The following is a 26,186-nucleotide window of genomic DNA, read 5'->3' as shown; positions in this document are numbered from 1 at the left end:
TCTTCCAATCCATGAGCAGGGAATGTCTTTCCATTTCTTTAAATCTTCTTCAATTTCCTTCATAAGCTTTCTATAGTTTTCAGCATACAGATCCTTTACATCTTTGGTTAGATTTATTCCTAGGTATTTTATGCTTCTTGGTGCAATTGTGAATGGGATCAGTTTCTTTATTTGTCTTTCTGTTGCTTCATTGTTAGTGTATAAGAATGCAACTGATTTCTGTACATTGATTTTGTATCCTGCAACTTTGCTGAATTCCTGTATCAGTTCTAGCAGACTTTTGGTGAAGTCTATCGGATTTTCCATGTATAATATCATGTCATCTGCAAAAAGCGAAAGCTTGACTTCATCTTTGCCAATTTTGATGCCTTTGATTTCCTTTTGTTGTCTGATTGCTGATGCTAGAACTTCCAGCACTATGTTAAACAGCAGCGGTGAGAGTGGGCATCCTTGTCGTGTTCCTGATCTCAGGGAAAAAGCTTTCAGTTTTTCCCCGTTGAGGATGATGTTAGCTGTGGGCTTTTCATAAATGGCTTTTATGATCTTTAAGTATGTTCCTTCTATCCCGACTTTCTCAAGGGTTTTTATTAAGAAAGGGTGCTGGATTTTGTCGAAGGCCTTTTCTGCATCGATTGACAGGATCATATGGTTCTTCTCTCTTTTTTTGTTAATGTGATGTATCACGTTGATTGATTTGCGAATGTTGAACCAGCCCTGCATCCCAGGAATGAATCCCACTTGATCATGGTGAATAATTCTTTTTATATGCCGTTGAATTCGATTTGCTAGTATCTTATTGAGAATTTTTGCATCCATATTCATCAGGGATATTGGCCTGTAGTTCTTTTTTTTTACTGGGTCTCTGTCTGGTTTAGGAATCAAAGTAATACTGGCTTCATAGAATGAGTCTGGAAGTTTTCCTTCCCTTTCTATTTCTTGGAATAGCTTGAGAAGGATAGGTATTATCTCTGCTTTAAACGTCTGGTAGAACTCCCCTGGGAAGCCATCTGGTCCTGGGAAGACTCTTATTTGTTGGGAGATTTTTGATAACCGATTCAATTTCTTCGCTGGTTATGGGTCTGTTCAAGCTTTCTATTTCCTCCTGATTGAGTTTTGGAAGAGTGTGGGTGTTCAGGAATTTGTCCATTTCTTCCAGGTTGTCCAATTTGTTGGCATATAAGTTTTCATAGTATTCCCTGATAATTGTTTGTATCTCTGAGGGATTGGTTGTAATAATTCCATTTTCATTCATGATTTTATCTATTTGGGTCATCTCCCTTTTCTTTTTGAGAAGCCTGGCTAGAGGTTTGTCAATTTTGTTTATTTTTTCAAAAAACCAACTCTTGGTTTCGTTGATCTGCTCTACAGTTTTTTTAGTTTCTATATTGTTTATTTCTGCTCTGATCTTTATTATTTCTCTTCTTCTGCTGGGCTTAGGCTGCCTTTGCTGTTCTGCTTCTAGTTCCTTTAGGTGTGCTGTTAGATTTTGTATTTGGGATTTTTCTTGTTTCTTGAGATAGGCCTGGATTGCAATGTATTTTCCTCTCAGGACTGCCTTTGCTGCGTCCCAAAGCGTTTGGATTGTTGTATTTTCATTTTCGTTTGTTTCCATATATTTTTTAATTTCTTCTCTAATTGCCTGGTTGACCCACTCATTCGTTAGTAGGGTGTTCTTTAACCTCCATGCTTTTGGAGGTTTTCCAGACTTTTTTCTGTGGTTGATTTCAAGCTTCATAGCATTGTGGTCTGAAAGTAAGCATGGTATAATTTCAATTCTTGTAAACTTATGAAGGGCTGTTTTGTGACCCAGTATATGATCTATCTTGGAGAATGTTCCATGTGCACTCGAGAAGAAAGTATATTCTGTTGCTTTGGGATGCAGAGTTCTAAATATATCTGTCAAGTCCATCTGATCCAATGTCTCATTCAGGGCCCTTGTTTCTTTATTGACCGTGTGTCTAGATGATCTATCCATTTCTGTAAGTGGTGTATTAAAGTCCCCTGCAATTACCACATTCTTATCAATAAGGTTGCTTATGTTTATGAGTAATTGTTTTATATATTTGGGGGCTCCGGTATTCGGCGCATAGACATTTATAATTGTTAGCTCTTCCTGATGGATAGACCCTGTAACTATTATATAATGTCCTTCTTCATCTCTTGTTACAGCCTTTAATTTAAAGTCTAGTTTGTCTGATATAAGTATGGCTACTCCAGCTTTCTTTTGGCTTCCAGTCGCATGATAAATAGTTCTCCATCCCCTCACTCTCAATCTAAAGGTGTCCTCAGGTCTAAAATGAGTCTCTTGTAGACAGCAAATAGATGGGTCTTGTTTTTTTATCCATTCTGATACCCTATGTCTTTTGGTTGGCGCATTTAATCCATTTACATTCAGTGTTATTATAGAAAGATACGGGTTTAGAGTCATTGTGATGTCTGTATGTTTTATGCTTATAGTGATGTCTCTGGGACTTTGTCTCACAGGGTCCCCCTTAGGATCTCTTGTAGGGCTGGTTTAGTGGTGACAAATTCCTTCAGTTTTTGTTTGTTTGGGAAGACCTTTATCTCTCCTTCTATTCTAAATGACAGACTTGCTGGATAAAGGATTCTTGGCTGCATATTTTTTCTGTCTAGCACCCTGAAAATCTCTTGCCAATTCTTTCTGGCCTGCCAAGTTTCAAAAGAGAGATCAGTCACGAGTCTTATAGGTCTCCCTTTATATGTGAGGGCACGTTTACCCCTTGCTGCTTTCAGAATTTTCTCTTTATCCTTGTATTTTGCCAGTTTCACTATGATATGTCGTGCAGAAGATCGATTCAAGTTACGTCTGAAGGGAGTTCTCTGTGCCTCTTGGATTTCAATGCCTTTTTCCTTCCCCAGTTCAGGGAAGTTCTCAGCTATGATTTCTTCAAGTACCCCTTCAGCACCTTTCCCTCTCTCTTCCTCCTCTGGGATACCAATTATGCGTATATTATTTCTTTTTAGTGTATCACTTAATTCTCTAATTTTCCCCTCATACTCCTGGATTTTTTTATCTCTCTTTTTCTCAGCTTCCTCTTTTTCCATAACTTTATCTTCTAGTTCACCTATTCTCTCCTCTGCCTCTTCAAGCCGAGCTGTGGTGGTTTCCATTTTGTTATGCATTTCGTTTAAAGCGTTTTTCAGCTCCTCGTGACTGTTCCTTAGTCCCTTGATCTCTGTAGCAAGAGATTCTCTGCTGTCCTGTATACTGTTTTCAAGCCCAGCGATTAATTTTATGACTATTATTCTAAATTCACTTTCTGTTATATTATTTAAATCCTTTTTGATCAGCTCATTAGCTGTTGTTATTTCCTGGAGATTCTTCTGAGGGGAGTTCTTCCGCTTGGTCATTTTGGATAGTCCCTGGCGTGGTGAGGACCTGCAGGGCACTTCCCCTGTGCTGTGGTGTATACCTGGAGTTGGTGGGCGGGGCCGCAGTCAGACCTGATGTCTGCCCCCAGCCCACCGCTGGGGCCACAGTCAGACTGGTGTGTGCCTTCTCTTCCCCTCTCCTAGGGGTGGGATTCACTGTGGGGTGGTGTGGCTCGTCTGGGCTACTTGCACCCTGCCAGGCTTGTGATGCTGGGGATCTGGCGTATTAGCTGGGGTGGGTAGGCAAGGTGCTCGGGGGCAGGAGGGGCAGGCTTAGATCGCTTCTCCTTAGGTGATCCACTTCAGGAGGGGCCCTGTGGCAGTGGGAGGGAGTCAGATCCGCTGCCTGAGGTTTGGCTCCGCAGAAGCGCAGAGTTGGGTGTTTGCGTGGAGCGAGCAAGTTCCCTGGCAGGAACTGGTTCTCTTTGGGATTTCGGCTGGGGGATGGGCGGGGGAGATGGCGCTGGCGAGCGCCTTTGTTCCCCACCAAACTGAGCTCTGTTGTCAGGGGGCTCAGCAGCTCTCCCTCCCTTTGTCCTCCAGCCTTCCCGCTTTCCGAGCAGAGCTGTTAATTTCTGACCTCCCAGACGCTAAGTCGCGCTTGCTGTCGGAACACAGTCCGCCCGGCCCCTCCGCTTTTGCAAGCCAGACTCGGGGGCTAGGCTTGGCCGGCGAGCCGCCCCTCCGCCCCGGCTCCCTCCCGCCAGTCCGTGGAGCGCGCACCGCCTCGCCGCCCTTCCTACCCTCTTCCGTGGGCCTCTCGTCTGCGTTTGGCTCCGGCGACTCCGTTCTGCCAATCCTCTGGCGGTTTTCTGGTTATTTAGGCAGGTGTAGATGGAATCTAAGTGATCAGCAGGACGTGCGGTGAGCCCAGCGTCCTCCTAAGCCGCCATCTTGCCGCAACTCCCTCTTTACTCTTTTTTCTTGTTTTCCAAAACAGGACAGATGTTTTCTATTAGACTTTGGTTGTAAATACTTTGATTTGAATCCATCTATGTAATATAACTTTGAACAACTTCTCAGTGCCAGTTTCCTCATCTGTAAAATGGTTAACTCATAACTTTATTATGAGGATTACGTCACGTTAACTCACGTAAAGTGCTCATCACATATTAAATGGTGTATATAAATTTAGGAGGGGGGTGCGCCTGATTGGCTCAGTTGGTTAAGCGTCCGACTCTTGATTTTGGCTCAGGTCATGATCTCATGGGTTCGTGAATTCGAGTCCTATGTTGGGCTCTGTCCTGACAGGGCAGAGCCTGCTTGGGATTCTCTCTGTCTCCTCTCTCTGCCCCTCCCTTGCATGCGCATCCTCTCTCTCTCTCTCTCTCTCTCTCTCCTCCCCCTTTTTCCCCCTTCTAAAAAATAAATAAACATTTTTTTTATTTAAAAAAAAATTTTTTTTCAACGTTTATTTATTTTTTGGGGGACAGAGAGACAGAGCATGAATGGGGGAGGGGCAGAGAGAGAGGGAGACACAGAATCGGAAACAGGCTCCAGGCTCTGAGCCATCAGCCCAGAGCCCGACGCGGGGCTCGAACTCACGGACCGCGAGATCGTGACCTGGCTGAAGTCGGACGCTTAACCGACTGCGCCACCCAGGCGCCCCTAAACATTTTTTTTAAATGTAGATGACACTGGGAATATTTTTAAAGTATGTAGCCAATATGAGAACGTCCCTAATTTTAAAGTAAGTGGTAACCTATAATTTGTCATTAACATAGTTCATAGCCTTGGAGAAAATTCCAGTTTAAGTTTATTTGAATGTTAGGTTTGTTGAACATTTAAAAATGAATCAGCATAAGTCATCACATTAATTGAATAAGGAGAAAAATCCTGATTCTCTCAATGGACTTAGTAAAAGCAATACATCCATTCAAGAGAAAAACTTCAGCAGAATAATATTATTGAGAGAAACTTCAGGATCTGATAAAGTATTAACCAAAACCTTAGAGAAGATATACTTAGTGATAAACTATTGAATGCATTCTCATTTAAGAGTAGACAAGGACACATCTGCCACTGCCCCTTTTTGTTTGATATTGTAGTGGAGATTGTATTTAAGTTAGTAAGTTTAGGCTGTGGGAAATCAGAAAGGGAGAAACAAAGTTGTTATCATTTATAGTTGTTATGACTGTGTACTCTTATTTGAGAAAAACTGATTTGGATAAAGAAAACAGAAGATTTGATCAATAAATGAAAATATAGAAAAAGAGGAAAGAGGTGATCTTCCTGAACAGAAATTTTAAAATAAAGCTGCTAGCACCAAAACAGAAAAGGTAAATTGGATGATGTCAAATTCAAAATGTGCTTGAAAAGATACCATCAAAGAAGTGACCAGACAACATGCAGCATGAGAAAATATATTTGCAAATCATGTTCCTGTAAGAAACTTACAGCCAGTATATATGAAGACCTTTTCCAGCTCCATAATAAAAGGCAAATATCCCAGTAATAAACGGGCAAGGGATTTGAGTAGACATTTCTTGAACAAGATATACAAATGGCCAATATGATCACAAAAAGGCCCAAAATCAGTAGTCCTCAAGGAAATGCAAACAAGTTCATAATTAGATTCCACTTTCTACCAAGTAGGGTGGCTATATTTAATTATTTAGTTAGTTAATTAAATTATTAAATTTGATAATTCTTTAATAATGAAATTAACAACAAATATGTGGATAAGTTAGAATCTTCATAGCTCAGTGGTAGGGATGTAAAATTGTCTACTTTGGAAAATACTTGCTTAGTTCCTAAAAAGTTAAACATAGAATTACTACTATGTGACATAGTAATTCCACTCACAGATCTATATGCACGAGAATCCTAATTATATAGTAAAATAAAACTTGTATACAGGGGCACCTGGGTGGCTCAGTCGGTTAAGCGTCTGACTTTGGCTCAGATCATGATCCCACGTTCGTGAGTTCAAGCCCTGTGTCAGGCTCTGTGCTGACAGCTCAGAGCCTGGAGCCTGCTTTGGATTCTGTGTCTCCCTCTCTCTCTGTCTCTCTGTCTCTCTCAAAAATAAATATTAAAAAATTTAAAAACTTGTAAACATATGTTACAGCATTATTGAAAACAGCCAAAAGGTGAAAATAACCCAATATTCGTCATCTGTTGAATGGTTAAGTAAAATATGTATACTCATACAATGAAATAGTATTTAGAAATAAAAAGAAATGAAGTAGTGATATATGCTACAATATGGATGAACTTTGAAAAGCATGCTAAGTGAAAGAAGCGAGTCTAAAAAGGCCATGTATCCTATGAAATATCAGCACTTACATGAAATATCCAGGATAGGAAAATCTATTTTTATTTCTTTTAAATTTTTTAATGTTTTTATATATTTTTGAGAGAGAGAGAGAGTGTGTGAATGAGTGGAGGAGGGGCAGAGAGAAAGGGAGACACAGAATCTGAAGTGGGCTCGAACTCATGACCCGTGAGATCATGACCTGAGCTGAAGTTGGAAGCAACCGACTGAACCACCAGGCGCCCCCAGGATAGGAAAATTTGTAGACACAGAATGATTAGTGGTGCTTAGGGATGGGAGCAGGAGGGGTAAAATGGGGATTGATTGCTAAAAGTTATTGTGTTTTATTCAATGAGTATAAAAATGTTCTAAAGTTAGGTTGTGATGATGCATGCACAACCTTGTGAATATAATAAAAAACATTGAATTATACATTTAGATGGTATTTGAATTATATCTCAATAAAGTTAGATTAAAAAATAAAATAGCAGAAATAATGCTACGTAAATGTACTGATAAAAAACAAAGACTTGAATTTAGAATTCTTGAATTATGTGAGTGAAAATGGCTTCGTAGGGAACTGCAGTAGTAGTCTATAACCCTATGAAAACAATGGATTAACTGGCAAAAACTGTCTGATTCAACTTTTGTACTGCTGGAAATTAATCAAAAACTTACTGCTACCAGGGGAAAACACAATGCAAGACAATCAACTGAACGTTCTTAAGAGAGTTTAGTGGCATTTTAATTTACCCTAATTACATCTTCCACTCCCGAGCTCAGCAGCAGCTTTGAAGACAACCACCTACATCCCTGATACAGGTACCTAGTACTACAGGGAGCAGATAAGACTTTATATTCGTGATGTGTAGTTGTTTATTTTGATCTGTTTGATGATTTTCTGAAGGAGTGGTTCCACAGGTTGCCTTTCTTTAACGTAACTCAGAAATCTCCCAGAGCTGCAGAGGCTACCTGGGGGCAGTTGTCAAAAAAAAAAAACTTAAAGGCAGATGTATTAGACAGTGCAGTCTGGGGCAAGGAAAAACACTCAGGACAAACAATAATCAAGAAGCTTGGGAGTGAGGTGCCTTGAGGAGGGGAGGGGAGGATTGAAATGCTTTCAGTAATCAGGGCTTTCAGGCGCTCCCACATACTGTGAAAAATCTAGAGGGCCAAATGCATGCCCAGAGCTGGATGGATACATGTTCAGAAAAGACCTGAGAATTTCCTAAGGTCTTATCTCTGGCTGACCTCCAGGCTTATATGCATGAAGAGTTGTAAACTGCCAGAGTTTTGTCATTTTGTCTCAACCGCACACATAGCACATCAGCAAATTTGTTGTTGTTTGTTTGTTGTTGTTGTTGTCATTCCTGGTATTTAAGGAAAGCACTTGCATCACTAGTTGATCACTAAACTAACTGAACAGAGACTTCAGTGGCCATAGTGACAAAGAATACAAACTTTAGATGATTAATTCAGAAAAGTGGGAGGGAGGTGAAAGTGGGTAATGGGCATTGAGGAGGGCACCTGTTGGACTGAGCACTGGGTGTTGACAATTTGACAATAAATTTCATATTAAAAAAAAGTTACCAAATAAATAAAACTACATCAAGCAGCAAAAACACAGAGGAGGAGGAGAATTTGATTCTGTCAGAGGAGGAGAATTTGATTTTCAGCATTGCCACATTATAATATTCAAAATGTCTAGTTTTTGACAAAAAGTTACAAGGTGTGCAAACAAAAAGGAAGTTGGCCTATACACAGGAAAAAAAATTAATAGAAAATGTCCCAGGAGAAACCCACACATTGACCTTAATACACAAAAGCTTTAAATTAAAACGTTAAAGTATACTTGGGATGCCTGGGTGGTTCAGTTCGTCGACTGTCCGACTTTGGCTCAGGTCATGATCTCATGGTGTGCGAATTCCAGCCCGCATCGGGCTCTATGCTGACAGCTCAGAGCCTGGAGTCTGCTTGGGATTCTATGTCTCCCTCTATCTCTGCCCCTCTCCCCCCCCCCCTCTCTCTTTCTCTCTCTAAATCATAAATAAACATTAAAAAAATTTTTTAAGTTAAAATATACTCAGGGAACTAAAGGTTCCATGAGAATGATATCTAACCAACTGGGGAAGAGTAATAATGATATATTAAAATTATATTTATATTTTATTTAATATATAATTTAAATTATAAAAAGGATGAATAGAAATTTTGTAGCTGAAAAATACAGTGACCAAAATGAAAAATTCACTTGAAGAATTCAACAGCTAATTTAGGCAAGTAGAAATAAGAATCCGTGAACTTGAAGATAGATCATCTGAGATTATCTCTATGGGGGAAAGAATGAAAAAAATGAATAGAGTTTCAAAAACCTGTGGGACCAATACATGTTGAAGGGGAGTCCCTGAAGGAGAGTAGAGAGAGAAAAAAATAGAGAGTAGAGAGAAACAATATTTGAGGAAATAATGGGTGGAAAATTCCCAAATTTAATGTAAGATATGAATCTGCACATCTCAGACACACAACAAACTTTAAATAGAGGAAACTCAGCAATCCAAACTGTTACACATTATAATCAAAGTGTTGTAAGGCAAAGACAAAAAAATCTTGAAAGCAGCAAAAGTGAATCAGCTCTTCATATATGAAACATTCTCAATATAATTAACAGCTTATTTCTAATCAGAACCTATACAGGCTAAAAGGTAGTAGGATGACATATTCAGTTCCCTTGTAGAAAAAAATCAAAAACAAATTGTCAACCAAAAATTGTATGTCTGGCAAAACTTCAAAAATGAAAGAGAAATTAATATATTTCGTGATAAATAAAAATAAAAAATAAGTATTTTTCTATTTGATTTAAAAGACATTTGCCCAAAACAATAATTATCAAACTTACATTGATGAACACATAATATATAAGGATGTAATTTGTAATAATAGCATAAAGGAAGTACAGAGCTATATAGGAACAATATGTTGATATACTGCTGAAAGTAAGTTGGTATTAATGGTAACTAGATTGTTATGAACTGTTAATTATAATTCCCAGGACAACTGCTAAGAAGTTAATTCTGTGTGTGTATGTATGTATGTATATATAGAATCATACTAGAAGAAATGAGAAGAGAATGAAAATGGCACTCTGGAAAATTTCTAACACAAAACAAAGCAGTAGTAAGGTAGAATTGAGAGGGACAAAGATATATGGGAAATAGCAAAATGGCAAAAGCAAATCAGCCCTCATTTATTACATTAAATATAAGTACAGTAAATATTCCAGTGAAAGACACAGGTTGGCACAATGGATTTTTAGAAATGATCCAACTGTATGTTTTTTTTGTGACTCACTTTGAATATAAGGACCCAAGTGGTTTAATATGAAAGGATGGAAAGATATTTTATGCAAAGTTTACCTCTACAAAATAATATAGCTGAAGTAGCTATGTTAATATCACACAACAAAGACTTTAAGACAAAAATTATAGGGGCGCCTGGGTGGCTCAGTCGGTTAAGCGGCCGACTTCAGCTCAGGTCATGATCTCGCGGTATGTGAGTTCGAGCCCCGCATCAGGCTCTGTGCTGACAGCTCAGAGCCTGGAGCCTGTTTCAGATTCTGTGTCTCCCTCTCTCTGACCCTCCCCTGTTCATGCTCTGTCTCTCTCTGTCTTAAAAATAAATAAACGTTAAAAAAAATTTAAAAAAAAGACAAAAATTATACAGTAGACAAGAAAGACATTATATAATGGTGAAAGAGTGAATCTATTAAAACATGTATGCACCTATCAGAGCCCCAAAATATATGAAGAAAAAACTGACAGAATGGGGGGAGACATAGATAATTCAACAGTAGTAGTTAGAGGCTTCAATATCCCACTTTAAAAAATGAACAGGACGGCTAAACTGAAGATCAACAAGGAAATAATAAAGGTTAATAACTTATTACAAGCCAACTAAACCCAATAGATGTATAGAGAACATTCCACCAAAAACAGCAGAATGTATACTTTGCTCAAATGATATGGAATATTCTCCAGCATAGACCATATATTCGACCACAAAAGTTTCCATAAATTTGTAAATACTGAAATCATAATGGCATTTTTGACCACAAGGAACAGGTTTGAAATCAGTAACAAAAGGAAATTATACAAGACCCTCTTTAAGTACTAAAGCAACTGGAACTCTCATACTTTTCTGGTAGAATTACACATTGGAATGATCCCTCCTGTAAATATTTTGGTAAATATGCTTATCATGTAAGCCAGTAATCCCATTCTTAGGTATTTATCCAAGAGAAGTTAGGACATTTGCCTATGTAACAACTTGTCCTCAAATGTTCATAGTAGCTTTATTCATAAATAGCCCCAATCTAGAAAGAAGTGAAATACCTAAGTAGAGATAAATAAATCGTGATGTCCACCCAATGGTACACTACAAACAGTAAAATCCATTAATTAATAATACATTCAGCACTATGAAAGAATCTCAAGAGATTTATGTTAAATGAATTTATGTGTGTATGAGTGTAGTAATTTGATATTCAGAAAGCCATAGTGGTAAAAAGGAGATGAACAGTTGCTAGTAGCAAAGGAGGAGTGACTCCAAAGAGACATGAAAACATTTTGTGGGGTGGTGGAAATGTTTTATATCATGATTGTGTTTTCAGTTATATTGGTAGACACAGCTGTGAAAACTCATTTATACACTTTAACTTGTTTTATTGTATGTAAGTTATATCTTAAAATAAGAGTAACCCACAAAATATAAAAAAAAGTAAAGACAAGAAAAATCCCACTTTGGAATCAAGGGCTTGGGGGGTGGAGACAACATTATTTGAAGTAAGAGTTTTTTAAGAGTAAGTCAAAATGGAAATTAGAGATTATTTGAAATTTGTGACAATGAGAGCACAAAACTTATGGGATGTGGCCCAAACTATTACAAATGAAATATTAGCCTTAAGTGATTTTATTATTTAAAGTAAAAATGGCCTGAACAATCAAGGAGCTAGACCCATATTCACATCAACCCCCATACAAAATAGGATATAAAAATACTTTTTGTTAGCCTGTGAAAAGGCTAACAAAAAATAAAATGGAGTAAACAAGCCACATTATGAATAAGAAAGAGTATGACTAAGATGACATCATTAAAAATGAGGGAATGCAGTATACAGCACTATGCTAACAAAATTTAAAATCTTTTCTTTTTTTTTTTAAATTTTTTTTCAACATTTATTTATTTTTGGGACAGAGAGAGACAGAGCATGAACGGGGGAGGGGGAGAGAGAGAGGGAGACACAGTATCGGAAGCAGGCTCCAGGCTCTGAGCCATCAGCCCAGAGCCCGACGCGGGGCTCGAACTCACGGACCGCAAGATCGTGACCTGGCTGAAGTCGGACGCTTAACCGACTGCGCCACCTAGGCGCCCCAAATCTTTTCTTTTTAAGAGAGATAGAGCAAGCGAGTGAGTGAGCATGTGCCCAAGCAGGGGAGGGACAGAGGGAGAGAGAGAATTCCAGGCAGACTCCATGCCCAGCGTGGAGCCCCACATGGGCTCAGTCTCAGGCCTGTGAGATTATGACATGAGCCGAAATCCAGAGTCAGATGCTTAACAGACTGAGGCACCCCGAAATTTAAAATCTTAATAAAGTAAAGTAGGTCATTTCTACAAAATAAGTCATCAGAATTTAATTGTAATAGAGTACCTGAAAGGGTTTGTTTTCTGCCTTACCTCTCACTATCCCCACATTTTAATATTTTGCTCCAGCAGAATGGATCTGTACACTTCCTAAGCATAGCCAGTGTTTTCCCATGTGTTGAGTATTGCTTACTCACTTTTCTCTATTGTTATTACCATTTCCTCTTTTTTGTGTGTATTTGGATGCTACCTATTTTTCAAGCAAGTACACATTCCATTTCCTTCAGGACACTTACTTTAGCATGTTAGCTAGAAATAAGCATTTGTGGCAATAGTCATCTGTCACTTACTCTGCCTTGTAGACTTGGGTATCTTTTCATACTCTTATGTCTTCCTCTCCCTTACAGAGAATAAATTCTGTGACTATTCCCCCTATGTAGACACATCATTCCTGCTACATATATACCTCTCAGTTTATACAGAGTAGGAACTCTGGAAATAAATATTTACCTGATTGCTAAAAAGTGAATCAAGAGAGGATTCAAATTAGGAAAAAGTGGTTAGCTACCATTTCAGGTAAAATTAAGATTTTTGAGGGGTGCCTGGGTGGCTCAGTCGGTTAAGCATCCGACTTCAACTCAGGTCATGTTCTTACTGCTTGTGGGTTCAGAGCCTGGAGCCTGCTTCGGATTCTGTGTCTCCCTCTCTCTCTGCCCCTCCCCTGCTCGCGCTCTCTCTCTCTCTCTCTCTCTCTCTCTCTCTCAAAAATAATTACTTGCCACTGTAAAGTGGTTATTTTCCCGTTTTGATATTCCTTAATGTTGTGGCTGATAGCAATGAGCATGCGGAGGTTGCAACAGCACATAATTTCATGTTGAACTCTAATTTAGTTATTCTTTTGTTCCCATGTATAACCTGTGCTAATTTGCTTTTTCCTTATTAGGGGTGTTGTAATTTGCATCTTTCATGATTTTTTTTATGAAGTATTGCTTATTTTTTCATTGTGATCTGGATTGATCTACATCATGAATAATTCTTTCATAGGTCACTAGACTAATTCTTTGAGACTAGGACTCTTTGGGTGAGCAGTTAAAATTTAAGTTAGTATTTTCCTTTTTTTCTTCCAAAAAGAGAAATTGACAAATTAAGTCAATATTAATGGATTGCTATAGTGACACCTTTGTTAGATTAACTGTTGATGGCTATCCCTATTGGTTCAGGCAAGCTAGAGCCTAGTTAGACAGTGGCAGAAAAGCATTATCTCAGATTTTTCCAAGCTTTTGGTATTTAAGAAATATAAATAACAAAACAAAACAAATCTTTGTCTCGTCCAGTAACTTTCACTGCCTTTCAAATTATTTCTAAAGTTAAATATTCTTGTATTCAGCTTTGCGTTATATACCTCTTAAGGTATATAGATATTTAGCCATTTCAACTATCTTGTAGAAACCTAATACGGTTTTAAATTTAATTATCATGAGTTTAACATTTCTGAAAAATAAGCACCATTCTGTACCATATCTGTAAACTTAGAAATGTTTTTATGAATCTCCTCTTTATCCTATGAGGAAACAATTTTTAGTCTTTTTTGATAACATTTATGGTATTTTAAAGAAATATTCTCAGAAATCAAAGTGTTAAACTAATGTTCCTAATACTGGGAGAGGAGAAACATAGGGTTTTAGATCATCATAAAAATTAGCAGCAAATTAACTGACAGTGATAAAACTTTTTTCTCTTCAGGGCCAAGGAATATGAGAGTTTAATGGAAACAAAAAACTCTGGATCTGACTCACCTTATAAAGCAAAGTGAGTATTTTACCCTATATTTTATTTCTCTATCTCACTGGTGTCTGCCTATACAAAAGTTTATCTGAACTTGTATTCCTGTGATCCTGGGCTTTGGTATTGGTTGCCTAGAGCTTCATTCTTCTAACACAGTGGTCTCCAGCCAGGGACGATTTTGTCAGGGGATATTTGTGCCTGGGGATATGTAAACACATTTTGGTTATCACAGCTTGGAGAAATGGTGCTACTCCCATCAAGTGTACAGAGACGCAGGGATGCTGTTAAAGACTCTGCAGTGAGCAAAGAATTATCTCATCCAAAACATCAGTAGCGCCTAAGTAGAGAAATGCTGTTCTTAGCAGAACAGGTTCTGGCAGTGCTGTTCTGGTTCTTGCTCTGAGGAGGCCTTGTTCAGGATTGTTGCCAGGGCCACTTGACAGATGAGGAGGATTTGACTCCACCACCACTGAGTATACATGTAACTACACAGGAGCTAAGTAAACAAAACCATCATCATTTTGCTTCTCTCAAATATGTTACCAGTAGAGGTGTGGTGAGGAAGATACTCAAAAACACTGCTGATGGGAGTGCAAATTAGTGTAGTCTTAGTGAAAGGCAATGTGAATCCAGAGCTTAGAACATACACTGCTGCTTGGTGAAATAATGCAAAATGTGCCCAAATATTTATATATAAAAATAACCATTTTACTGTTATTTTTCATAGTGAAAAAGTCAAGAAATAACTGCCACAAATTGAGGAATATCTATAACCAGTTGTTGGTGTAGATATGCTATAGCATTTTAATGTAGCAGTTATTTACATTTAAAACAGAAATATTGTTGCCTTCAGAAATGAGCTACCCACTGGGGCACCTGCATGGCTCAGTCAGTTAAGCGTCTAACTCTTGATTTCAGCTCATGTCTTGATCTCAGGGTCATGAGTTTAAGCTCTGTGTTGGGCTCTGTGCTGGACATGAAGCCTACCTAAAAAAATAGAAAAAGAAATGAGATGCCCTTAAGATAATTACTTTTATCACTTATTGTTTTGAAACAATTAGTCATTGCCATCCTAAAAGAAAAAAATGTGTAAAATATTAAAGAAGTTAACAAAATTATCAAGATTATGATACTGTATATCTGGAAAACCTAAGAAAATCAAGTGAAAAACTAGTAGAAATAAGAGAATAAATTCAGTAAGGTGGCTGATTACCAAATTAATGTGATAATATTTGGCTTTTCTGGGCCTTTGCCTCATTCCAGGCTCCTTACTTGTGTTGCCTCGTTTATTCCTCACAACAACTCAATGAGTTTCGTTAGGGAAGCTAAGCCTTAGACAGGGTAAGTAACTTGCTTTAAGATTATGCAACAACATAGCCAAGCTACAAAATTAATACTTTCCTTTCTGATGATCAGTTAGAAAACATCAATATCATTTACAATAGCAATAAAAAATAAACTAAGAATAAACTTGACAAGAAATATGAAGGCTCTATAAAAATTAAAAACCTTAAAATCCTAACAAAGGGTATAAAAGAAGACTTGTATAAATGGAAAAACAAATTACACTCTTGGATAGAAGACATGGTATAGTAAAATGTCAATAAAATAACAACCATTTTAAAAAAGAATCATTTTAAAGAACATACAGAAAAATAAATGAAAATTTCTAGAAAAATAATTTTAAGGGATAGTGAGGTAGGACTGCACTTACAGATATCAAAGTATTTGTTAAAATATTTTTGCACTGGGGCATTAATAAAAATTCAAATTGATGGAAGAGAGTTTTAAAAACAGTCTAGAAATAGATTAAAATATTTGAGCAAATTTAATATATGATGGTGAGATAATGTTTACAAAGATAGCCACAACTTGAGCCATTCCTGGGGGCATGCCCCTGTGCAATCTAATATAACTTTGCCACTATTACATCAAGTGGTGGACTCTATTTCCTTTCCTCTTGAATTTATTCTGGACTTTTGACTTGTTTTTGACCTGCAGACGACTACAGAAGCACTATGTGATTTCCAAGACTTGGCCTCGGAAGTCTTGAGGCATCTCTTTCAACCTCACTTTCTTGCTCCCCTATGATTGCCGTGTAGGGAAGCCTGGGTCAGCCCCCCGCCCTCCCGCCTTGAGGATGAGAGATCACTTGGTCATGGTGATAATCCTTTTAATATGTAGTTGAATTCATTTTGCTTGTTCTCTTGAGGATTTTTGAATCAGTGTTCATAGGAGATTTTAAAATTTATCAAGCCTCTGCTTGTGTTACATTTGCTTATATCCCATTGACCAAAGCAAGTCATCTCACCAAGTCCAGGGTCATTGTAGGAGGAGAGTGTACAAGTCATGGATAGCAGGGTGTAATTCGGGAGGGCCTTTAATGTAAACAGTCTACTTCAGAACTTTTCTCTGGATTCTCCTCTTACTTGACTTGCCACTCTTTTTCAGTATCTTTTGCTCGGTTCTTACTTGTCTCCTTGACCTCCAACATTAGCATGCCTATGTCTTGAGCATTCAAACACAGAATTATTCCCTTGGTAATCTTACTCAGTTTTATGACTGTAAACGTTTAGTCACTGATGGATTTTAAATTTAGGACTCCAACCCAGCCCTCTCCCCAGAACTCCAGGCTCATATATCCAACTTCCTATTTAGTATTTCCACTTGGATGTCTGTTTGTTCAGTTGGACCCCTCAAGTGAACGTGTACAAAATTAAACTCTTGAAATTTGCTCCCAAACTTTACCCCTCATATTTTTTGCTCATTTTAGGAAATGGCAAGTCCATCCTTTAAGTTGAGACTAAAATCTTTAGAGTCATCCTCTTTCTCCTCACACTTCATTTTCAGTCCATCAACAAATTCTGTTGGCTCTGTCTTTAAAATGTATTCAGAATCTGACCACTTTTCATTACCTCCATAGTAACTACTCTGATTTAACCTACCATTATCTCTCATCTGGATTAATTTGATAGCCTCCTAATTAGTCTTCTACTGCTTCTGCTTTTCCTTACTACAGTCTGTTGACTACTGGGCAGCCAGGACGTTTGTTTAAATTATAAGCCTAGAAAAAATAGCAGTAGCAATAGAAGCATAATTTTTCAGTATCTCCAGATCTTCACATAGAAACCAGGCAAGTAGTTAAGAAAACCAAAAACCCATGGCAGTGTTTAACAACAAACCACCTTACCAGGTATCTCCATGAAATCCAAAAAACAAGTAAATCCAAACAGCCTTAGGTACTGCATGTTATTGACATCAGTGTGAAAGAAAGCAAAAAGAAGCAACTGGAATAACAGATGTAAGGAAAGAAGAAGAACCCCAAAATAACTAAGGTTTTCACTGCAAAGTACAGGGAACCAATTTGAAAAAAAATCACGTGAACCTCATTTTCAAGTAAGTTCCTCTGGGAGGGCTCATGTGAACAATGTTGCCTTGCTCTTGCATATCAATAATTTTATGCCTTCAAAAATTAGTTTTGCCAATTGCAAAATTATTGACCCACATTTTTTTTCTTGAGGATCTTCAATCTTAAAAAATGAACTTTATCTAATCAAAATTGTTAGACTTCAACATAATGACTGTGGTGAACCTGATATAGTTTCTTATGGAACTAAGACTGATGGCCAGAAGAAGAATATTACATAGTAACTGTATCTCATAATTTTATAACATAACTAAGAAAAATATCAGTGAATATGAGGAGAACGTATGCTAATAAATTAAGTGTTCTCTAATTATATTGGTAATGATACCAGTAATGTTATTCTGAGTCTGTTCTGCATATAATATGCGATAAAGTAAAAGATATTATGCAAACTAAAATTCTCTCATCCCCTGTGTTCCTGAGAAGTTGAGTCCTGAGTTTACAGGAAAGGAGAAAGGAGATAAATGTAATATAGAAGAGATGAGGTAAAACCCCTGTAGGACTGAATTTGAATTAAATGAATTTATGAGGTATTTTATCTTTCAGAAAGTGTTATGTGTATTTGTGTGTATACATATTTGTATATGTATGTGCATATGTATACATGTATATATATGAATGTATGTGTATGTGCACACATTTATTTCCTAGCTCTGCCCATTAAAGAGACCTAGAAACAATGACCAACATAGTAGCAGTGAGCTCACTGATTTAGGACTTGAAATATCATTTCTCACGAAAAGAAGTGAGAACTTCTTAGAAAAATGCCTAATTCTAGATCTAAATGCCCTGTCATACTAGATGGCAAGGAGGCTATCAAAAACTTCTAGCATTTTGTCAAAGGACTCAGTAGCCAACTTAAGAATTTTATACTGGACAAAGAAGATAATTTGACCTTCCAAAAGGGTAATTATTATAACTGATTTAATTTGGTAACCAAATAGTAGATGAAGTGTCTTCTTATTAAAATATTCTAGCCAATAAGTGAAAATGACTCTTTCTCTCTTCCTCTGGTTACCCGTCCCTTTCCAGAAAAATTTAGTCCTGAAGTCATTAGATGAGAGAATACCAAGCAGCCATCTGCAGTGTTGAGATGGCTGGAGACAACAGTGGCACAGTGGGGGATGTAAGAGCCTGAGGAGGCTGAGGTGGACATTTGTGCAGGGGCATGAGGAGTGGCCATATGTGGAAGCTCAGAGCCCCAGCAGAATGAAGGGAGCTTCCATGTGAGGTGGGGCATCATGGCCTGGCGTAGTGAGTCAGAGCAGAATGAGGAGGGCATCTCTATGGAAGAGCATCCTGGCATAGTCTGTTAGAGCCCACGTGAAGAGGGAAGCCTGACAAAGGCTGTTGAAACCCAAGCAAGGGTGAGAGAGCACAAAAACCCAGAGTGGGGAGTCAGAGCCCAAGCTGGGACATAATAGCATACATATAGAAACAAAGATGGGTGATATGTTACATGTAGGGGAATTGGTCAAATAAATAAATAAATATATTAAGGATGATGAAAGGCAGATTGCTCACTACTGGAGAAGAGTTAAAAATATATCCAGGAAGAATAGAAAGACCATGTAGTGAATTGGAATTATAGGTATCAGTTTTAATTTGTATTTTCCAATATGTAGAAATAGAAATATAGATGTAACTGTGTTGATTTATTCATATATATATGTAATATGATAATATGTATATATGACATATATAATATATGTAATAGTAATATATAATAATATAATTATTATTATAATATATTATAATATATTATAATATATATTATATAATATAATATATAATTATTATATTATATATTATATTATAATTATAATTATATGTCTATTATATAATATATAATTATATTATTATTATTATAATTATATTATAATATAATTATATATATATTATATACACATTTCCTAGCTCTTTCCACTGAGAGTCAGGGCCTTGAAACAGCAACACCCCAATAGCATTGAGCACATCAAGTATACTCATGTAATGTGAAGGCCAGGTGGTTTCTCAAAAGGGGAAGTGGGTTCTTTTTTCTACAAGAAGGGATGCTGGCGGGCAAAAATGAAAGATACCCAATATAAGAGGTAACATGTACACTGATTTTTGTCATCTGATCTAGGTTATTTCTTAAGATCTTACATTTAAAAATATAGGCTTCACCATATTATTTAAAAATATAGGCTTCACCATATTATTTAAAAACAGAAGGGGAACCAATAGCCCTAAAACTGTTAAGGTGTTTATGTCTTCTTGTCCATCACACTAACGAGCAATATTTCTTCCTAAAGTGGACCCAGTCTCCTTTCTTACATTTTTACAAATCATCCCAGTGATCTAATGAACCCTCCCCAAAACTTTACTGTGGCAAAAGTTAGGGCTTCTTACAGAAATACATTTACATTTCACATTTACCGGTGACATATATGAACTTAGAGTTGTTGTGGGAATTTAAGTTTTGAGAAGAAAGTACTTGACCTTACAAAATTCCTCACAAAGCCCTTTATCAGACAGATAATTCTCATGTTCTAGGCTGGGAGGTACAGTGCCTCTACTTTTTCTTCCCATGCTAGAAGAATTTTCTGCCAGAAGTAACTCAAATAACATTTTCTGTGTTAAAAACTGGATCCTCTAAACAGCTTCTGTTCTTCCCCTGTAGGGAAAATAATAACTTTCAGGGCCTGAGTCCCGACAGTCTATAATTATTCATAGTATGAATCAAAATCTGATGCTTTTTTTTGAAAGGGGCTATATTATTTGTGGTACTTCTGTGGAGGCAGGGAATAAAACAGAGGTTTATCTCATGTTACCAAAGCATCCCCTTGATTTGGCATTCTTCCTTGAAGGGTAGGTTCATATGAATCCCAGATTTGATTTACCTCAGGGTGAAATACAAGCCTCTTGTATTCTGTGAATTAAAATGGTCCTTGTGCCTCCCTAAGTACCCCTGATTTTCAGTGGAATGTGAGCATTCTTGGTAAGAATACTGCTAGATTCATATGCATCCATGGCTATGGCTGGATATTTAGTTACATGGTGTGCAGGCTTTATTCAGCCAAAAGCTGAAGTGGCTACTTATCTGTCACACAATAAACTTCATTGCCAATATTTCTCAACATGATAAGGTCAGTAACTTTAATCGGATGGGACTCTAGCCCATATTCGATTAAAAGGGAAAAGAAGTATGTTGTTCTTATTCTGTGTCTGTGTTTTTTATATTCCCTTTTTCCTTGTGTTAGATTGAGACCTTCTGTCAATGAATAGTAATAATAGTTGATCATTTATTGAATGTCTCCTTTACTCCTGAATGGTGTTAAGTACATTACATTATTTGTCTCTGATCTTCAAAAGCTCTCAAAGGAAAGAAAAGGAGATATATATAAGATAAATATATATATATATATATTACACATATAAAATCTCCACTTTTAAGGTGAAGAAATTGAGATTCAGAGTAGTTAAGTAATTGTCCCAGAGTTTATATATGTGGTATGTACTGGAGCCAGAATTCAAGCAAAGGTATGTCTGATATTAGAGTTTATATTCATTCTTTTGACTTATCAAAGTAAACTTCGTATGGATAGCTTAGATTTATTTATTTTTATTAATTTATTTTATTCATTTTTTGGCAATGTATATATATATAAATTTATTGTCAAATTGGTTTCCATACAACACCCAGTGCTCATCCCAACAGGTGCCCTCCTCAATACCCATCACCCACTTTCCCTTTCCCCCACACCCCCAAACCCTCAGTTTGTTCTCTGTATTTAAGAATCTCGTATGATTTGCCTCCTTCCCTCTCTGTAACTCCCCCCACCCCCGCCCCGGTCTTCTGTTAAGTTTCTCAGGATCCACATAAGAGTGAAAACATATGGTATCTGTCTTTCTCTGCCTGACTTACTTCACTTAGCATAATACTCTCCAGTTCCATCCATGTTGCTACAAATGGCCATATTTCATTCTTTCTCATTGCCAAGTAGTATTCCATCGTATATATAAACTACATCTTCTTTATCCATTTTTCAGTTGATGGACATTTAGGCTTTTTCCATACTTTGGCTATTGTTGAAAGTGCTGCTATAAACATTGGGGTGCAAGTGCCCTTATGAATCAGCATTCCTGTATCTCTTGGGTAAATTCCTAGCGGTGCTATTGCTGGGTCATAGGGTAGATCTATTTTTAATTTTTTGAGGAAGCCCTACACTTTTCCCGAGCGGCTGTACCAGTTTGCATTCCCACCAATAGTGCAAGAGAGTTCCTGTTTCTCCACATCCTCACCAACATCTATAGTCTCCTGATTGGTTCATTTTAACCACTCTGACCTGTATGAGGTGGTATCTCAGTGTGGTTTTGATTTGTATTTCCCTGATGAGGGGTGACATTGAGCATCTTTTCATGTGCCTGTTGGCTATCTGAATGTCTTCTTTAGAGAAGTGTCTATTCATGTCTTCTGCCCATTTCTTCACTGGATTGTTTTTTGGGTGTGGAGTTTGGTGAGTTCTTTATAGATTTTGGATACTAGCCCTTTATCTCATATGTCATTTGCAAGTATCTTTTCCCATTCCATAGGTTGCCTTTTAGTTTTGTTGGTTGTTTCCTTTGCAGTGCAGAAGATTTTATCTTGATGAGGTCCCAATAGTTCATTTTTGCTTTCAATTCCCTTGCCTTTAGAGATGTGTCAAGAAATTGCTGCGGCTGAGGTCAGAGAGGTTTTCCTGCTTTCTCCTCTAGGGTTTGATGGTTTCCTGTCTCACATTCAGGTCCTTCATCCATTTTGAGTTCATTTTTGTGAATGGTGTAAGAAAGTGGTCTAGTTTCATTCTTCTGCATGTTGCTGTCCAGTTCTCCCAGCACCATTTGTTAAAGAGACTGTTTTTTTCCATTGGATGTTCTTTCCTGCTTTGTCAAAGACTAGTTGGCCATACATTTGTGGGTCCAATTCTAGAGGCTCTATTCTATTACATCGGTCTATGTGTCTGTTTTTGTGCCAGTACCATACTGTCTTAATGACAGCTTTGTAGTAGAGGCAAAAGTCTGGGACTGTGATGCCTCCTGCTTTGGTCTTCTTCTTCAAAATTACTTTGGCTATTCAGGGCCTTTTGTGGTTCCATATGAATTTTAGGATTGCTTGTTCTAGTTTCGAGAAGAATGCTGGTGCAATTTTGATCGGGATTGCATTGAATGTGTAGATAGCTTTTGGTAGTATTGACATTTTAACAATATTTATTCTTCCAATCCATGAGCACAGAATGTTTTTCCATTTCTTTGTGTCTTCTTCAATTTCCTTTATAAGCTTTCTATAGTTTTCAGCATACAGATCTTTTACATCTTTGATTAGGTTTATCCCTAGGTATTTTATGGTTCTTGGTGCAATTGTGAATGGGATTAGTTTCTTTATTTGTCTTTCTGTTGCTTCATTATTGGTGTATAAAAATGCAACTGATTTCTGTACATTGGTTTTGTTTCCTACAACTTTGCTGAATTCATGTTGGATAGCTTAGGTTTAAACTGTAGTTCACCAGTGCCTTTTTGAGCTGCATTTGCTGTTGTATTCTTTGAGAAATTTAACATTTTTACACAAATATTATTTAGGTGAAATTGTATTCTGTGGTATTATTTATTTGTGAAGAAAATTTCCTTATTTGAACTGACTAATATGGTTTGGAGACAAAAGCAGATTTGAGATCACAGGCCTAACCCCACTAATACCTTTTACCAGTTGTGAAACCTTGGAAAAGTCACTGAATTTGCCTGAGCCTTGGTTTCTTCATTTTTTTCAAATGGGAATAAGACTAATGGACATTGTTTTCATAGGATTATATAAGATCATGTACATTATGTTGTAATATATGGATATTATTAAGACTAAAGAAGAAATTTCTTCCTAGCCCATTCATCATTAAATACCTGTTGAGTGCACTTATGTAGAGATAGCACATTCGGTGCTGTTAATAAGGCAATGAATAGGTAGACACGAGCCGTCTTTCATGAAGTTAATACAATGCTTCTGTACTGTTCAGTATAATAGCTCCTAGCTATATGTGACTATTTAAATTATTAAGATTAAATGCAACTTAAAATTCAGTTCCTCAGTCTCACTAACTATACTTCTGGTGCATAAGAGCCACATTTGGCTAGCAGCCACCATATTGTACAGTCCAGATATGGGACATTCTCATCATTGCATAAAGTTCTGAATGGGAAAGGCTTGTGATGAGTGCTTTGAAGGAATAGTCAAATCAGAGAAGGTAATGTTTGAACTGAAAACCTGAGGATACATAGAAATTTTCTAGATAATGTGAAGGTGAAGGAAGTATTTCAGAAGGAATGAATGAAGAGCATTTGCAAAGACACTGAAGGAAGACGAAGAGAATTAATTTTGATCCAGAAAGACTTCATGTACACAGAGTCTGTGTGGCAGGATTAGCCCTACATGGGCAGAATCGGTCTTCTTTGATTGTAATAGGAGAGGCAAAGGAGAGTATGGGTGAAATATAGGTAGGCTTGTAGGTTTTGTGGCAGAAAGTAAAGATTTTCTTGTTCTAGTAGTTCCATTTTCATTCCGAAATGTAAGATCTTCTTTTGAAAACAAGAGGGAGAAAGGAAAGGATGGAGTTTTGAAGAGAATGGATAATGTATGAAGCAAGCCTTTATGGAGAGTGAGCAGATTAGACAGATTTAGTAAGATCCTGAATCTATAGTCATAGGAAGATCAGAGATAGAAAAGGCTTGCTAGATGGTAATTATCCAGCTAAATAAATTAATACATCAAGACACTGAGAGTGGTGCCAGCCCACAGTAAGAGTTAAATATTAGTGATTATCACCACTGCTGCAATTTGACTGGTAGGAGTAACAAACAGAACAACAGAAAGGGAATGTAGCATGTTTAGCAGAAAGTGACTATAATCTTGGCCTACAGAATCTATCACAGATAAAAATGGAAGTGAGACAACAGGGGGATGATGTATAGGGGAGAAGTAGAGAGATCTGGAAGTGTTTTCTGGTGAATATCTGTCAGTGGGCTACTTAAGCGAGTAAGTGGAAAGGAGAAGAGGATTGCTCAGAGTGAGGTACATGAGACAGAAGAAGTAAGGGCCACAAAGAAATACTACACATAGTTCACTTGCAGGAATCCTACAGTCTAGGTAACGTGTTTATTTTTTGGTGAAAAGCAAATGTTGCTCTGTTGTCTAAGTAAATGACATCAGCAGTGGCAGGCAATCTCCAAATTACTTGTAAATTGGAACGTGGGAGTTTGACATTTTGAGGCTTTACAGTGCTTACAAAATAATATCCAAGCCTACCTTGAAGATATAAATCAAAGTATGAAAACCTGCTGAGTTTCTTATACTCATTTTCTCTGCCATCATTGCCTCACCTTCTCCCCATCTGCAGTTCTGTTCTAGTTTAAGTGTCACACAGAAATTGATAGTAGCAATGTCCTAGCTAATCTAGATGGACAGTACTGTCCTCTAGTTCTGTTTTGTACCATGAGGACTAGGAATGGTTTTGTTTGTTCCTCCCCAGAGGTGTTCTGTGAAGCACTTTCTACTACAATAATGAAAGTAGCTTTTGTTTCAAAAGGTTTAGGAAAATGAAATATTATAGTCTAATTCATTAATGTCATTCTTCCCTTTCATTTTGTATTGAAGACTTCAGCGATTAGCCAAAGATCTTCTAAAACAACTACAAGTACAAGACAGTGGCTCATGGGCAAACAATAAGGTTTCTGCTTTAGATCGGACCCTAGGCGAGATCGCTAGAATATTGGAAAAAAAGGTATGTAACTAATCTCTGGCCTTTGGCCTTAATCTTCGTGATTCTTTCTCACTATGACAGGACATAGGATTATAAGGCTGATGCTCACTTATGCATTTCTTCTGTGTTTCCAAAAGCTGGTCAACCACTGATGGATTGTTTTTTCCTTTTGTTTCTGATTAATTTGGTATAGTTTTTAGTCACTTTAATTGAAATCCTAACAGCAAAAACAAGTCATATTTTTCCACACACAAAATAAAATAAATTTAAAAGGAATCACAGTAATAAAGATATACAATTTTATGCCAGACAGTGTAAAGCTTTAAATTATAAAGCTCATAAATCGCAACCAGATTTCCATAAGCACCAATTTCCTTACTGTTTCCAAAAGAAGATTTGGCAGTTTTCTTTAATGACTTAGAGTCATAAATGTTTTTGTGACAGTTAAAACATTCTTAATGATCTTTAAATGATCTTTATTATTCACTATAGAAAACTTTAAATATATCAAGAAGAAATAAACTCCCTATAATGCCCACTGTCGATATTTTATTGTATTTTCTTTTAATCTTTTTACTGGACATTTCTTACATTATTTTATCTGACTACCTGTATCATGAATATTTTCCTGTGTCTTTAAAAATTCATTGTAACTAAATGAACATACCATAGTTTACACAATTTATATCACTTTGGTGGTTTCTAATTTTTCTATTTGATGTAATAGCTATCTTTGTTTATTATCTAAATTTTTTTGTTTTTTGTTTTCTGGGTTTAATATTTATAACATTTGAGATCTACAAAAAGAATGTAGTGACAAAAATAACCCAAATATAATGAACACCTATGAACTTACCATGAAACTTAAAAACTAGACTGTTCCCAGTACCTCTGTGGTTCCCAGTGCGATCCTTCCATATCC

The 26,186-nt window shown here is 37.1% G+C and overlaps 1 protein-coding gene across 3 annotated transcripts in view; it reads left to right on the top strand.

Moving 5' to 3' along the window:
• The window catches only part of SCAPER (S-phase cyclin A associated protein in the ER), a 535,605-nt gene that overhangs the window by 257,283 nt on the left and 252,136 nt on the right, over window positions 1-26,186 (top strand). For all 3 annotated transcript variants that reach the window (XM_043554938.1, XM_043554936.1, XM_043554937.1), the window contains exons 22-23: window positions 14,030-14,095; window positions 25,159-25,285. In XM_043554938.1, the coding sequence (XP_043410873.1) occupies window positions 14,030-14,095; window positions 25,159-25,285 (193 nt within the window). The remainder of the gene's footprint in view (window positions 1-14,029; window positions 14,096-25,158; window positions 25,286-26,186) is intronic.

The sequence above is a fragment of the Prionailurus bengalensis genome, chromosome B3, assembly GCF_016509475.1.
Source record: "Prionailurus bengalensis isolate Pbe53 chromosome B3, Fcat_Pben_1.1_paternal_pri, whole genome shotgun sequence".
NCBI classification, from domain to species: domain Eukaryota; kingdom Metazoa; phylum Chordata; class Mammalia; order Carnivora; family Felidae; genus Prionailurus; species Prionailurus bengalensis.
Note: the sequence above shows the minus strand (reverse complement) of the source record. Positions and strands in the feature narration are given on the sequence as shown.